The sequence below is a fragment of the Pocillopora damicornis genome, chromosome 9, assembly GCF_964200805.1.
Source record: "Pocillopora damicornis chromosome 9, jaPocDami1.2, whole genome shotgun sequence".
Lineage (NCBI taxonomy): Eukaryota > Metazoa > Cnidaria > Anthozoa > Scleractinia > Pocilloporidae > Pocillopora > Pocillopora damicornis.
In genome coordinates this window covers 6,465,339-6,481,139 of record NC_142678.1, presented here as the reverse complement: position 1 = coordinate 6,481,139, position 15,801 = coordinate 6,465,339, and the positions used below count along the sequence as shown (strand labels likewise).

At 38.2% G+C, this 15,801-nt stretch overlaps 1 protein-coding gene and 1 long non-coding RNA gene across 10 annotated transcripts in view; one reads left to right on the top strand and one right to left on the bottom strand.

The window, feature by feature from the left end:
• LOC149039845 (uncharacterized) overlaps window positions 1-11,093 on the bottom strand; it is a 63,348-nt gene extending 52,255 nt beyond the window's left edge. The window contains exon 1 of the long non-coding RNA XR_016179934.1: window positions 10,072-11,093. This is a non-coding gene — a long non-coding RNA (uncharacterized LOC149039845). The remainder of the gene's footprint in view (window positions 1-10,071) is intronic.
• On the top strand, window positions 2,160-14,224 carry LOC149039844 (uncharacterized). 9 transcript variants are annotated; one of them, XM_089183280.1, is made up of 13 exons: window positions 5,048-5,214; window positions 5,331-5,677; window positions 6,115-6,230; window positions 6,824-6,906; window positions 7,275-7,354; window positions 7,897-7,989; window positions 8,276-8,363; window positions 8,592-8,631; window positions 9,193-9,309; window positions 9,740-9,865; window positions 10,580-10,615; window positions 12,462-12,522; window positions 12,708-14,224. In XM_089183280.1, exons 4-13 carry the CDS (start codon window positions 6,842-6,844, stop codon window positions 12,983-12,985), a joined length of 984 nt encoding a protein of 327 aa, XP_089039406.1. In that variant the 5' UTR covers window positions 5,048-5,214; window positions 5,331-5,677; window positions 6,115-6,230; window positions 6,824-6,841; the 3' UTR covers window positions 12,986-14,224. The 9 variants fall into 9 exon arrangements, 8 of the variants coding, with proteins under 8 accessions (XP_089039410.1, XP_089039409.1, XP_089039406.1 ...); XM_089183281.1 differs by lacking the exon at window positions 5,048-5,214 and having other exon boundaries at window positions 5,286-5,354; window positions 5,618-5,677; XM_089183286.1 differs by lacking the exons at window positions 5,048-5,214; window positions 5,331-5,677; window positions 6,115-6,230; window positions 12,462-12,522; window positions 12,708-14,224 and adding an exon at window positions 11,091-11,201 and having other exon boundaries at window positions 6,330-6,906.
• The last annotated feature ends 1,577 nt before the right edge of the window (window positions 14,225-15,801 follow it).

The following is a 15,801-nucleotide window of genomic DNA, read 5'->3' as shown; positions in this document are numbered from 1 at the left end:
TAAAGAGTTGACAGACTGGTTTCAAATATCATTTATGTCGCGCAAGTGCGACCTCCATGACTCCCGTGGTGTAAATGTCGCGACATATTTATGGGACAACTAATGACGCGACATAAGAAAAATAAGGCCACAGTGCGACCCCTGCCTAGTAGGTTTGGTAACTCTCGGTAGCATGAGGTGTTCGCTAAACACTCCAGGATATCCGATAATCGCCACAAAAAAGTAATTAAAGCTTCTCACGGCTGAAATGAAAGAAAACCGCAACTTCCGATACAACACTAATTTGGTCGCACATTTTCCAGAAACAATAGTCCAGGGAAATTTCGGGTCTAATTCGTAATAACCTAAAGGGCGGTTCACTGAGCTCATTTTCTTGGTCATTGCTCTCTTTTCGTATCAGACTACATTACGTTTGTTTTCTTGTCGGAAACTTCATATAGTGCTATGGACTTGAGTTATTTTACTACTCTAAGGCAGTACCCTGTATCAAGAATGATACGGTGGCTGCAGAATCGTTCGCTTCTAGCGAATCCTCTTCACTGCGGCGCTTGTCACGAGGACATGGTTATGGTTGGGAGAACCGATGGCCACATCGACGGTTATCAATGGTTAGTTGCTGCAATAAGTATATTATATGCGTACCATATATTTTATTCACGATTTCTCTTTTGGAAGGTCATATTTGGAGCTTTAGTTGCGCTATAAAGGAAGGCCGATAAGTGTTACCTTCAAAGTTCGCCTTATTACACTGCTCGGAGTTCAGAAAAACGCTTAATTTTACCTTATGTATGTTTTTGAGAGTTGATTTGGTACAAATGGTCGAAGATTACTTCAAATTCTGCATTACTGGGGCAAAATTTAAACTGATGGAGTAACATAAAAAATATCACAAGAATTAACAATGGAGTTGGACTGCCTAGGAGTTAAATTTTCACTAAAAGTTGATAACATCCCTCGCTTTGGAGGAGGCGCAAGACACGCGAGTTCGTGTGAACTTTGAAAAAATTAACTTACGCAAATATTTCCCTTTCTGCGTCCTCTAAAGGCTTTCGTGCGCGCTGAAGTCTGAATCGTTTCAGAAAAAAAAAAGTTTCAGTACAGGCTCGTAAGAAAAGGCAAAACGAAGGTTTTAAATTATAAAAGTAATTAATAATTTACACTTCCGTTATCTATTCTTTTTTTAACTTAAGGAGATGCAGGACATGCAAGAAAAAGCGAAGTTTAAGGGCCAATAGCTTTTTCGCTGAATTCCCCAAAATTCCTCTGGGGGAAATGATGATGACACTCTATTTTTGGTCCATCGATGAATCATGGCGAGGTCTAGACAATATCATTGGTAATTTTTTGCCTGTCTTAGCCTCGCAATATAGGGACAACGTAATTTAAGTTTGTAAATTGAATTGTGAGGCCACGAAATAAATAAATAATAATCACCAATCTCAACATTACAGAATCGCGTCCATTGAAAAATGTCGCACGGGAAAATGCAAATAAGCTAGAAAAGAGAAAGAGAGCATGCGTAACTTCACGCAGGCCTGTCAATCCGACTGTCAATCATGTAATCCCCCGTGTACGCAGTGTTCGAAAGTATTGTTTCTTGTGCAGACAACCGAAACGTAGCGCTTTTCATCGAAGAAGAATAGACGTAATTAGTGGCGTTATCTTGATTAGGTTATATTGTTTAAAAATCGGTCAGATGTAAAATTAAATTACCTTTCAAATGCCGGGTTTTCAATTTGTGTTAAGACTCAAATGCGGCAGATTTGCGAGGTTCGACCATCAACTTCGCCAAGAAAGCAAAACATCACAGAAATATTCCTTTTAGTAAAATTTCCGTACTGCCCCATACTATCGTAAAACAAATCTGTTTTCCCAATGGTAAAGTATTGTTTTTGTCACTCTATCCAAGAACTGAACGTATAATGTAGTGTGGGGCTGTGCGGAATTTTACCTTCCTTTTTGGCCCGTTATTGCCGTCAGTTTCAGATAACACGTCGGTAGTCTAATTACTTTTCGAAAAGCTTAAGTATACGTTGTAGATTTCCGCTCCACGTAGGTGCACGCTCACGCTCAGAAGCTTACGGATGAACACTTCACGCTCTTTTGATATGCAAACGCGGCCCTCGCTCTTTACCGACGAAAAGAGTATTTCGTCACTTTGAAACAATGCTAATTGCTCCAATTGTATCTCCATTGTCTCTAAATATTTGAGTTTCAATATTTGATTTTTTTCACCGTTTCGTTGTTGATTCGTGTAAACTTGAAGGTGAGAAAATTGTTTATGAATAGTTAGTTATTGATCAACCGATCGATAAAGGGCTTCAGTTTTCTTGTTCGGTGGGGTTCTTTTAACGATTCAGTAGGCGCGTGCAGCTGCAGTCCTTACATTGTGTTTTCCTGCTTTAGTAACATTCACTGTAAAGCTACATTATGAGCTACAGCAAGCGTGCTTTTCAGAGGACCGTGGTGTTATTGGAAAAGAAGAGGACTGCTGTTCCTGTGAACGCAGAAATGAGTCGGCTTATAAATGCCAGGCGGGTGATGGACATTGCCTTTACAAAAAACCACACCGCTTCTCAGATAGGCGATCTTCTTTGCGGCGCTTTTCCTTCTTTAGTTGGAAAAGACCTCGGTGGGTAAGTCTTGTTTCTCTTGTCACTCTCTTCTTCTGAACCAGTTCGCTTCAAGGTGTAAGTTACTTCGGACAAATTCGCTATATGAAGTTTCTGTCGAGTTGATGATACTTACTGATAATTGTCCTACATTTCCCATACGACAAAAAATTGAATTCAGTCGATTTAAATTGTTCAAGTGGAATTGGACTCTACTTGTCCATCTAATTTCTAATGAACCTAATAAATCTTTTTGTCTTCTCGCAAATTTCGTTTGGTTGTCTATAAAACAGAAAAACTAAAAATCTGTCAACCTCTAAAGTTGTAATTTGGTGCCTCATTCACTTCGGTAGACACAAAGCAGAAAATAATTTGTGAGTAGAAGGCACGTGCGGGATTCATGAGACGTCGCTTTTTCTCGCATAATCACTTTTGGCTTGAGATTTAAACTCTAAAGATTTCATTTTTGGCTGACTTTCGATGTATTTTCATGAAATTTGGAGATAACGTCCCCCAAAAAAAGGTTCCTTAACACTTCGCTCAAAAGCTCTAGTTCGGAGCGTAACCGCACAGTTGGCAGAAACTCTTTTCGAATTCAATGTGTTGACCACGTTCTCAATGAAAAACGAACGTCAAATAAACTAATCTTGTCAACAGTTCAGGCGTTTAAAAGCTCCCTTTCCGCTTAATGATAAAAATTTTAAAAGTAAATTATGTAACCCAAGTCATTAGTTTGTATGTTATTTCCGCTCATGCGCTAATTTTCCTTCTGTGATACCTTGGAACGCCGGATGTACTCTGCTAAATAGTAGACGCGCTTACTCAGCTATTTCAATGCTTGCACAATCATTGAAAATAACCAGTCATTCTTAACTTGCTTTTTAATACTGTTATCATAAACTTTGATGAAGAGGTTTGAAGAGTGAAAACCAAACTTTTCCAGGAGGAAAAAAAAAATTTCTCCAGTCATTTGTTACCCTTCCAGATAAAATGTAAATTTCACACTGGTCTTTTAAGAATATTGGCCCCTATGATTACAGTATGTTCTAGTGTCTTTAACTTTCTCTAACAAATGCCACCTATATGTAATTTCTGCAAGTGCCATGTTTTAAGAAAATTTCCAGTAAAATGAGGGAAATCAATTCAAAATTACAATATAATGAATTGTTATGATTGGTGATACTAATACCTAATATTTCCTTACTCTAGGTTAGAGTTATTCGCATCATACTGTAGAGGGCATGCCATGTCGAAGGTTGCGACTGGCCTCCAAGATGGTGTGAAGCTACTGGAATTATTCGGAGGATCAAGGAAAAAGAAAATTTTCCTGTGGCTTCCAAATCCAGGTAAGTGACTTAACTTTTATTACAAAAAACTATTAGCATGATGTCTTTCTTTCTCAGTCCTCTTCATTCCGCTGAACCTTTTTGGTCTCATGTCCTCCACTTCATGCCATTTCCAAAAATTTTTTTCATCACATGTTATAGTTCCTTACTGTTGACATCTATCCTCAAAATTGGCAACTTATAGAGTTTGAAACCCATCTACATTTTATATCCCAACTCTCAAAATATTTCACTGGTTACCAATAGACCCTTGGCAAACCAGTACAGATGTTTTCTTGCTGCTGTGAATTTTTAGCAAGTTACATTTGTGCACTGTTCTAAACTCTCTCATTGTCTAAAAAAATTAAAACTTTCAAAGAAAACATGTTCCTATTTAGGTAAACTATCGAAGCAATCAACGACCATGTTGAAGGCAATCAGTCAGAAATTCACAATTATGTCAAGAAAAATGTCCCTCAGTTGCAATATGTGATTGACCCCTCGTGACAAGAATCTCATTCTTGATTTCAGCCTCACATACCTCGACATCCATAGTATCAACTCCAGTACCTTCATCGACCCAACCTAACCCCATTCCTTCACTAGCCCAAACTAACCCCACCCCTCCACTAGCCCAACCTGACTCCACCCTTCCACTGGCCCAAAGTAGCCCCACTCCTCCACTAGCCCAACCTAACCCCAATCCTCCACTAGCCCAACCTAACCCCGCTCCTCATTCATCTCGGCCCAGCTTTGCTCCTCCATTGGCTCACCCCAACACCACATCATCCACTTCAGAAATTGGAGGTAAGGAATATTTTTTCCATACACACACTACGAAGGACAAAAAAAATAACAGTACTGAAGAAATACAAGCGCAATTGATTTGAATTGCAGTTCTTTAATTAGTGATATCCAGCATACACCTTAACAATATTTATGTTTATTATCACGAGAGATTATGACCAACTGCAGCAATCCATGCATGATGGTAAGTGGGTGTAAACATTTTGAGGCTGCAGCTTCTTAAATTTAATTGTCTAACATATTCCAGGTCATGAATGATTTATGAAAACTATTATGCTCATGGTCTGATACCAAGAACTTGTTTAAACATCCCTTACCGAAACATCACATCAAACTAAACAACCTGTAATGGTTGAGGTTGTTTCCTTGTTAAACTGTCCATTGCAATTTTCATTTGTGCTGATGTTCATACATTTCAACAGATGATGATTTACCTGAAATGTTATGGCTCGCAGATGATCAACCCCAAGGTATTACCAGTTGATACAACAACCCACTCGTCTGGGTTGTTGTCATTATTTGTTTTTAATTCTTTACGTTCAAAGAAAATTTACAATTTTAACATTCTTCCCACTTATTCTTTCAGTCAGAACAGATGCCCTTCAAACAGGTAAAAACTGTGATATCTTGCCATTGATTGGTTAAGATTAATTGCGAAGATTATGATTGGAGATAAATTGTACCATCATTATATATGTGTGCCATATTAACCGGACTTTATTTGTGGATAAGTATAAATATTTTAATTTTTATTGGTATATCATCTTTACTATCACTGATTGCTGCACTGGCTTTATGGTGACAATTATTTACAGTACAATACATCAATCATGGTCAAATTCAATGTTCTAATGGGAAAACATTTAAATGTAGTTGGTGTCCTTCGAGAAGACTTAAGCCCAGTGGGAGCTGTTCGTCAAAACCTCGGAAAAGGTACCATTAATTGTAAAGGTAGATTGGATACACAGGATGCATGCTTCAACACAGGTTTTACAGTAGTTTGCCAGGCTTCATTTTTTTTCATGTAGTTCAGATTGTAAAGAGAGTGGGCTTTACTACTTGCCCTGAGGGGCAAGCCATGACTAGCATGGTACTGGCCCTTGAGTGATTTTTACTGGCCCAAAATGATGTGATTTGAATGAATCTTGAAAAAATCTGCCTATCCATTGGGCAAGTGAGAGTAAGAATTCACTAGCCTAATCAGAAAATCCACTATTCCTGGGCTATCATACATAACTTTCTTTGCACACTGTAGTTGTAGAGTTGAGTCAAAGTATTCATAAAGGAATTTAAGACCACTGAAGCTTAATGTCTTTCTTTCATGTGTACCACTTAACAAATTCAATTGTGTTGGTTATTTGCTTCCCTAGTGGCATTAGGGAGACTGGACAGGGTGGAGGAGGTACTTCTATGTGAGAGGGAACTTTAACAAAACTATGCTGTGCTGGAGTCCCTACCTGTCTTCTTAAATCTCACCTTTGAAGAGGCTAGTATTGAATATTATAGCTCCACTATACATGGAAGTCTGTGTCTAACTAGTGTGCTAAACATATGCGAAAAATGCAAAGATATGTGTGGAAGGTTCCATACATGTACATTTTTGTCCACTTCCTTTGCATGTGGCTACAGAAAAGTGCTACACCATAACTACAAAACCTAGTGTGCATGTTAGAGTTGCGACTAATGTGGTTATAGGGGCTCCCTACTCTAAGCATACAAGGTATTTGAGTGAAACTACATAAAGCTCTAAGTAATGCTTCAATTTCCCTTTCACTGAGGGGGGGAAAAGAAGAAATAGGACTTAAATTTTAGTGATTTGGCTTTCAACAGGTTTCCATTAAGCTCCTACCCAATCAAAACACCCCAAAGAATACCCAAAAATAAATTGTCCAGCAACAACCCCTTCCTCTGCATTCTTAATAGCATTTGCAACAAGGACCACTATCATTACAAAGAAATTTCAAATCAAACTCTCCTTCCAAACACATTTCAATTCTGTTAAAGAACTGGAAAAGTAGATTTCTCTGAAAAAACCAAATTTTCCTCAATCAAATGCTTCTCTTGCTTGCTTTTTTGCAGATATGCTACCAGGCAAAGATGGATTTTAAAATGTTTACACTAATTATCATAAAACTGGGCGATAATTTTGATCCTGTGCGAAGGTTAGCTGCTTGCTGTTTGTTGTTATAAAATTAGGATCTTGTGCCTGTACAGCTACAGAGTAGTTATTAAGACAGCATTACCTTGAAGTTCAAATTTCATTGCCTAGTACTAGAAATTCAAATAAAGGCTAAGGGATTCCTGGTCAGAAACTGAGACAGGTCATATATCAGCCATTTCCAGAAGTCATAGCATTATGTTACTAAACATGACATGACACAACACTCCAACAACTAGAGTATGCACATGTTTTACAATTTCCCAACTTATATCAAATTCCATACTCAGGTTATCAAAGTGAGAATAATTCCCATTTGTCAACAAATCCTTAAAAGTAATCAGTTTTGTTTCTATTTTTAACTATCTGCAGAATTTGTAGCATGCTCCAAACATTATCAGTTGATCTGTACTACTGGATGGCATGTATGGAGAGTGCAAGTGGGAGAAGAGGTAAATCAATTATCCCAAAGCTGATTCTTGGTATAGATGGTGTACACTGAAGAGAATTAAGCAGTATAGCAATTCAAGAAGAAAGCCAGAAAAATTCTCCGTTTAGTCAGCTTTCATCTGATCATTGTCCATACATTTACACACAAACATGATAAAAGTATGACAGGTAAAAAAGGTTCCCTTCAGTAATTATAGACCTTACAGATAATGGATGCCCTCTGCAGCACTCAGCTGCACATAACTACATTGTGTTTTACTGGAAAGTTGTCATCGTTAAAACATTTTAAAATTGGATACTATGGTAAATGTAATAAAATAGAACAATAATGATATACTGTAAAAAGAGTTGGTGTTGTTCATTGTGGCGAGTATACTATGTTTTGATATATTATCACCAACAACTTCACTCAAAGATTTACCATTCAAAGCTGATTAAAAAATTTTTCTCTCAAGTTATTTATTGTTCAAGTAGTTTACATCAATTGCAGATGGATACTACTATTTTATCATAGAGAGTTTCGTAAAAATCTTTCTTTTTTCAGTGATATCAAAGTTTGGCCTAAATAATGACGAGAGTCAGATTTTTTTCCTGGCACCAACCTCTGGCAGGCCAGTCCTGGTTGAACGTTTTTCAGGTAGGTTTTCATATTTTAGAGTAACCTTCATACATACATTATTTACCATTTTCTGTAATCTGCACTTTTCAAACATACACAGTACAGCACTTACCCTTTCAATCATGCAATCACAATGAAAATACAATATGCACTTGACAGAAGGATGAAAATGATACACAAGATATTGGCAAGGAAAAAGAGGAAACATCTTTTGCAGTAGTTGAGATTACCTTCCTTGCCAACACCAAAAGTTGCAATGTTGAAAGACACTCTTCCTTGAAAGTTCATAACTTGTTTTGTTTAGGCCAGACCCTTGCCAACATCAACATGGGTGACATTGAAGATTGCATTCAGCAGGGCCAATTGGCCCTTCTGAATTTAAAGAAGAAATGGTAAGATAATCAGCTCAACAAAATTCCTTTATTATTAATCCCATAAAGTAGACACTTGTCATGACTCATATACGAGTCATAGAGAACCATATTAAATCAAACAGTGGCCCAAATTTGCTTGTAGCACCTAACTTACTTTCAGAAAAAACATGCTACATGTACCACTTTTACAGTCCAGGTTTCAAAGTGTACCTAACTGAGGCAAATTGTTCTATATTTTTCTGTCAGCAATAAAAAGGAGGATCAAACCACTAAGATGGATATGGAGGTGAATAGTATATTACATACCTCTAAAATGTCTCTAACATATCCTTACAATATGTTGCGTTCCACTAAAGCCAATTCATAAAGTTTTGACATTGATGAATGATAAAAGTATAAGTTTATGTCAACAGAAAAACCAGGCCAATGAACATAGAGAAGTATGTCCTGGAGTGTTCATCAAATATTTAATGTCATGCTAGTGTCTTTGGTGATGAGTAGGAGCAAAACTTTTCATTTTTTAAAAACAATAATTTCCAATATTGCCTACATACTACAAGACCAACCAGGAGATAAAAGAAAGAAAAAATCTTTCTATAACATTAGGTAAAAAGTTTACCTCACTATGAATAGAGAATATTGGAATCAAAAGAACGACTCCATAGATAGCAGCTCCAGCAATGCTTGTAAAGGTAACCTCTCAAAATTACTAGATAATTGCTGCAGTTATTTTCTGGCCGACAGACCTCTTTGGTGTTTTAATTCCCCCTCCTCTCTACTTGGAATGAAGTCAACAAAGTTCAGCAGAACAAAACATAAGAAATGTTTTTCCCTTTTAATTTCATAGTTAAGAAGGGTAAGGGGTCAGCGGGTACTGCCTGAGGACAAAGAGGGCATTACAATAATCCTACGGTATGGCAGTACCCGACTGAAACGCAAATTCAAAGCAACTGCTCTTTTCCAGGTATTTACAGTAACTTGTGTATGAGTGGTTGATATGAATACATTTAGGATCCATTATTGGAATGATAAACACAATGTTTCCGTCTCTCTCTTCTAGGGATTTACAATAATACATTTTATTCAAGATATTTAGATATTTTATATATGTACATGGTCACTTACTTAGAAATATTAATCTCCTCTTTTCATTGACAAATACTTCCTGATCAGAGGAAACAAAACTGAATTATATTGATTTACAGTTTAACTGAATATTTGAAGTACCCTCAATACATGACAAGAAAAAAGCTGCTCCAGACCCCTAATTCTAGTTTAAAAGGCAACCCACTTTCCAAATGAAAGGAGCACCCGCCCACTGCATGCTATTTTGTATTTTTCCTAGTTACAATTCGCATTAGAGACATTTTTGAAAGAAATTTATCTCTTAACAGGAGGTGTATGACTGGGCAGGGTCACAACAGAATGTGCCCCTAAATTTTACTCTGCAGAGACAAAAGCACGTGGTCAAACACCAAGATCCCCTTCTGGGCAAGGAGGTGCTAGATATCTGCGAGAGGGTACGTACATAAAGTTGTATCTATTATGTTGATTTTTTCTTACACAACAGGAGTCCCAGTAGAGTTCAAATTTTCCCCTCTTTGTTACTGAAATAACATCATAAGACAATAAAATATTATTGCAGCCGCCAAAACCTTTAAGAAAAATAAATAAACCCGTTGATTTAATTGAGTTCTTTCATTTTACTTCAGTTAAAACAACGTACCTTGTCTTTTTCGATTTATCAGAGTAAAAAATTCCGAAATTCTTGATTGGTGCTGGGCGATCTTACACCTCTTTCCACGGTACAGAATCGTCACGAAGTTATTTATCAAACGTTTCAAAGGCTGTTAGCGTCCGTAAAGACACCACAAAACTCCAGTAATGGCCACTACTGTTATTGTAGCTGTGAAAAGCAGTTATCTTTCATCTTCTTTGTCATGTATACGGCACAACGCATATCTTACTTCATATATTCCACACATTATGTAACATGGCTCGACAACTTCGAGATGCTTTGCAACTTCACGAGAAAAGAAGAAAATTTGGGCATGAGCAATCTGAGGAAACGAACGTTTTACTTAGGAATAATATGTATTCTCCGCAATTTCAATTACAGTACACGATATTCAATTAGTGCCTATACTTCAAATGGTGTTTTGCTAGATAGTTTAATAGACGAAACAATCATTTCAGCAGTAACATATCAATTACATCTTCACAAATCTATTTAGGATCCAGAGGAAGCCAAGGCTCTCCTAGATGACCAGGTAGGGAATCTTTTTTGGTTTTACACTGTGTTCTCAATTAAGAGCTTAGTTTGGAATTTATTATTAATTACATGCTGGAACAAGATAAGCATTACCTGACTGCATTTAAGGGCTTAGGTTGGAATTTATTATTGATTACATGCTGGAACAAGATAAGCATCACCTGACAACATTTAAATAAATCCTCACAATTAAAAATTGATTTGTCATTTTCTCCTGGAAAGGGAAATCTTGCAAATCCAACAACTTAGGCAGACAAACAAAACCTTACACTTGACAAATGACTATTGTTTCTCTCCTAAACCACAACACACTCAAGGGAGACTGACAAGGCCGGTTTCCCGACCAGGGATAATGCCTTACTGCCACGACACTTGTTGGGGGATAGGGACAAGACTATTCTCCTGACCAGGGATGAGGCCTTAGTGCCGTGACACTTGGGGGAGACTGACAAGACCGTTCTTCTCCTGACCAGGGACGAGGCCTCAGTGCCGCGACACTTGGGGGAGATGGACAAGACTGTTCTCCTGACCAGGGACGAGGCCTTAGTGCCGCGACACTTGGGGGAGACTGACTGGACTGTTCTTCTCCTGACCAGGGACGAGGCCTCAGTGCCGCAACACTTGGGGGAGATGGACAATACTGTTCTCCTGACCAGGGACGAGGCCTTAGTGCCGCGACACTTGGGGGAGACTGACTGGACTGTTCTTCTCCAGACCAGGGACAAGGCCTTTGTGCCGCGACACTTGGGGGAGACTGACAATACTGTTCTCCTGACCAGGGACGAGGCCTCAGTGCCGCGACACTTGGGGGAGATGGACAAGACTGTTCTCCTGACCAGGGACGAGGCCTTAGTGCCGCGACACTTGGGGGAGATGGACAATACTGTTCTCCTGACCAGGGACGAGGCCTCAGTGCCGCGACACTTGGGGGAGATTGACAATACTGTTCTCCTGACCAGGGACGAGGCCTTAGTGCCGCGACACTTGGGGGAGACTGACAAGACTGTTCTTCTCCTGACCAGGGACGAGGCCCTAGTGCCGCGACACTTGGGGGAGATGGACAAGACTGTTCTCCTGACCAGGGACGAGGCCTTAGTGCCGCGACACTTGGGGGAGATTGACAAGACTGTTCTCCTGACCAGGGACGAGGCCTTAGTGCCGCGACACTTGGGGGAGATTGACAAGACTGTTCTCCTGACCAGGGACGAGGCCTTAGTGCTGCGACACTTGGGGGAGATGGACAAGACTGTTTGTTCTCTTGACCAGGGATGAGGCCTTAGTGCCGTAACACCTGGGTGAGACTGACAAAGACTGTTTCACTCCTGACTATAAGATTGGCAAGAATGTTCCCCCTTCTGGTGAATGAATAGGCTCTTGTAGAGACAAGACAATCAGAGAGTTTGCCCAGACTTTTCCCCTTTGACAGGGAAAAGGCTCACAGGGAAATTCTCTTTTAGTTATTGAATTTCATTAATTCCTTCAACGCAATTATTATCAAGTGCTCCCAGAGATACTTGAATGAGCTGCATGGTAGGTATGAAAATTTAAGAAGAAAGGGATTTATTAAGTATGTTTGTTTTGAGTGGCAGGGAATTCCCCTAGAGTAATTTTGATACACCATTCCCTATGGAAGATGACACATTGGCATTGACTTGCGTAACACTGTTATAAAAGCTAACAATAACATTAACATTAACATGCAAGACAATGCAAATGGTATCTACTCTAGTGGAAATGTTTGAGGGAGGTATGCTGTACAGATGAATTTGCTTATAAGCTGAATTATTCATCACTATGTTATCCATTTTGTGCAGCATACTTCCCTTCCCTTCATTTCTTTGCAGGTCTGCTTCAAGGGAAATGTGCCACTAGGCAAACAGGAAATCCTGCAAACGACAGTCGAGGGTAAGAATTGTCTTTATGAGGTTTATGGTAGGTTTTCTAGCAAAACTTGTGAACAAAATTATTATCTTAGAAGACTTAAAATGCTCTTTATGGCATCACCTCAATAATGACGTGGTGGTAAAATCCATTACCAATGCCTGAGTTGATTGTTAAAGGGATTAAACCATCATCACTTTTACTGACAGATGAAGACCACCAAGACCATTGTAAAAAGGAAAGAAGAATGGAAAAAAGAAGAAAAAAGGAAAGGAAAGAGAAAAGGGAAAAAAAGAAGCAAAAGAGTGAAGAGAAAAAAGACGCAAGAGTAGATAAAGATGGAGAATGTAGAAGAGAAGATGCCAGCATGGAAGGTGGGGAAGGAGAAAAGGTAGAAAAAGAAGAAATAAAGGAAATCAATGCCAAAGGGGAAAAGAAAAAAAGGGAAAAAAGAACTGGCTGCCAAAGGAAGAAGTTGAAGAAGTAGTCAGATGGTGGATAATGTAAGGATATTATGGGTAGAAGTTACTTGTTAATCACTTATAGAAGTTAAAGGGTGAAAAAAATTAATGGAAGTTTTTAACCCTTTAACTCCCGGTGGTGATTCACATAAAACTTCTACCTACAATATCCATACATTCTCCAGCAAACAGGTAAAGAGAATATTAAAACTTATCAGGTAGAAGCTGCTATCTTGATCTAGCACCAAGTTCTCATAACTAATTCACAAGGAAATGTGTAGCAGCTACAGGGGAGGATTAACAATCAGATCTTGGGAGTTAAAGGGTTAAACTAGTTTGTAATTTAATTATGTGAATGTTTGTTATTCATTAAGTATTTAGTGGTTATGATTACTCAGTAAGTAATCATGCATGTTTATAAATTTGAGTATTCTTGTTGCCTATTTGTTGGATAACATAAGGATTTTATGGGAAGAAGTTGTTAACCTTTTAACTGCCACGAGTGACCCAGACAGAATTTCTCCCTACAATATTAATACAATATCAACCAGATAAGTGAAGAGACCAAAGAAGAATATCAATTTTGGGTTAATTAGTTGATCAATACTAAATTCTCTGACCTAACATCGTAAGAATTGTATGGTTGATAGTAAGGAGAATTAAAAATTCAATCTGGGAGTTAAAGGGTTAATCACTTCTAGGAGTCAAAGGGTGAAAAAATGAATGCAAGTTTTTAAACTAGTTTGTTGTTTAATTATGTTAATGTTTGTTATTCATTAAGTATTTAGTGGTTATAATTATTCACCAAGTAATCATGCATGTTTATAAATTTTGATCAAAGAAAAATATAAATTATTGTTGTTGTGCTGTATCACATTCAACAGATGTAGAGCAGTTGTTAATTAAAAGTTAACTCTCAATCTTTTGAAACTGTTTCTTAATTGTCCCCTCAAACTGCTACACAATTCCTTGTAGATAGCTTATGCAAATTGGGTATTAGATCAAGATGACAATTTCTACCTGATAAACATGAGTATTCTCATTACCTATTTGTTGGATTACGTAAGGATATTCTGGGGAGAAGTTTCATGTTTATCCCTTCTAGGGGTTAGAGGGTTAAAAAATTAATGCAAGTGTTTAAAATAGTTTGTATTCTAATTATGTTCATGTTTTTTTATCCATTAAGTATTTAGTGGTTATGATTAATCAGCTGGTAATCATGCGTATTTATCAATTATGAATTTTAATAAATTTTGCAAATAACATGTGCACTTTACAATGGCATGTTGAAAGTTATCTTTAAATATGTGGTAGAAAGGGAACGTCAAAGGAGGAGAGCATTTTGTTAGACACTAACATACACCTGTTTCAACAATAAAATGAATGTCCCATCCCTTACCATATCTCTTTTAAATATTCTGGATTATTCTCATATTAACGGGGAAGGGGTTGAGGGGAAGAGAGGTTAAGACCCAAAAAAGTTGCGTCATCATCTGGTCACGAAGTTTCGTAATTTTCGGTAGTTTAGCAGCCACGAAATAAGAAAGAATAGAGAACCCATTTATGGGCGATACACAAGTGTAAGAAAGCGTTCTTACCTAGTTCCTGCATTACAATGAGCTCGATAACGGTGTCGTAAGAAAAATGATACCGAATAGTTAACATTTTCAATTTTTACATTCGCCTGCTTCCCGAGATTTTTTTATAGTGGCAGCGAACTCAAATTTTTGCTTAAGTCCGTTAATCCCAAACTTCATTGACCAGTCGCGTCTTTGAGCTTCTGCAATAAAGTGTAGATGCGCTGCTCCTTGGATACCAGCCTCTCGGTCACTCCTCCGTGGAACAAGACTCGACCCACTCTAGCGATTGGACTCTTTAAAACTTTAGAAAACCCCCCCTTTTTTTTTTTCGTCTCACTCAAATTTTTGCTTAAGTCCGTTAATCACTTAAGTAACTTGTAAAAATGAACAATGTGAATCTTACGTGTAAATCTGGTGGTTAGAGTTTAACATTAAAAATTTGGTTGTTACAAGCTTTAATTCAATGTATAGTGTAAAAATTTTAGATCTTAAGGACTAGGACCACAAGAACCGTTCTACGTGCTCACTTCTTAATCTGTGTTTAAAACCTAGATTGAGTAACAAAGTTTAAAAGAATCGTCCAACTGGTTGCATGAGGAAACCATTCAATAATTAATTGTTCTCTGTCCAAATGCTGTTTTAAACTTAAGAAAAAAACATGAAACAGGAAAAACCAAAAGTTTTTTTAAATTTTTCTCTTCACCATAGTTTTTAATATTATCTCTTCCCCTTGATAGTCTTATATCGAGCATGATCTGCACTTTCCCCCCCCCCCCTCCCCCGGCCAGAAAAATATATATCTAGCTCAGTTGCCCGGGAACAAATATTATTCAGCTCGGTCGGACGCGAGCTCGATTTGATTCGAGCGCGATTACCAAATCGAGCTCGATTTGATTCGAGCTCGATTACAAAGGTTGTGACTCGAGCTCGGGTAGGCTTTCGAGCTCGAGTCACTTCTGTCGAGCTCGGTTGCTCAGGATCCTTCTCGTCGAGTTGTGACTCGAGCTCGGATAGGCTTTCGAGCTCGAGTCACCTATTTCGAGCTCGGTTGCCCAGAAACAAATATTGATCCCGCGCTCGAATCAAATCGAGCTCGTGTCCGACCGAGCTGAATAATATTTGTTCCTGGGCAACCGAGCTCGATATAGATTTTTCTGGCAGGGGGAGGGAGGAGGGGGAAGTGCGGATCATGCTCGATATAAGGGGAAGAGATAATATTAAAAACTATGGTGAAGAGAAAAATTTAAAAAAATATTAGTTTT

Excerpts from the sequence above, each read along its gene's own strand:
- LOC149039844 (XM_089183280.1), top strand. The coding sequence starts at position 6,842 with ATGGATTTTAAAATGTTTACACTAATTATCATAAAACTGGGCGATAAT. Across the intron at positions 9,310-9,739 it reads AAGCAACTGCTCTTTTCCAG|GAGGTGTATGACTGGGCAGG; the intron begins GTATTTACAGTA and ends ATCTCTTAACAG. Across the intron at positions 12,523-12,707 it reads CCTGCAAACGACAGTCGAGG|ATGAAGACCACCAAGACCAT; the intron begins GTAAGAATTGTC and ends TTTTACTGACAG.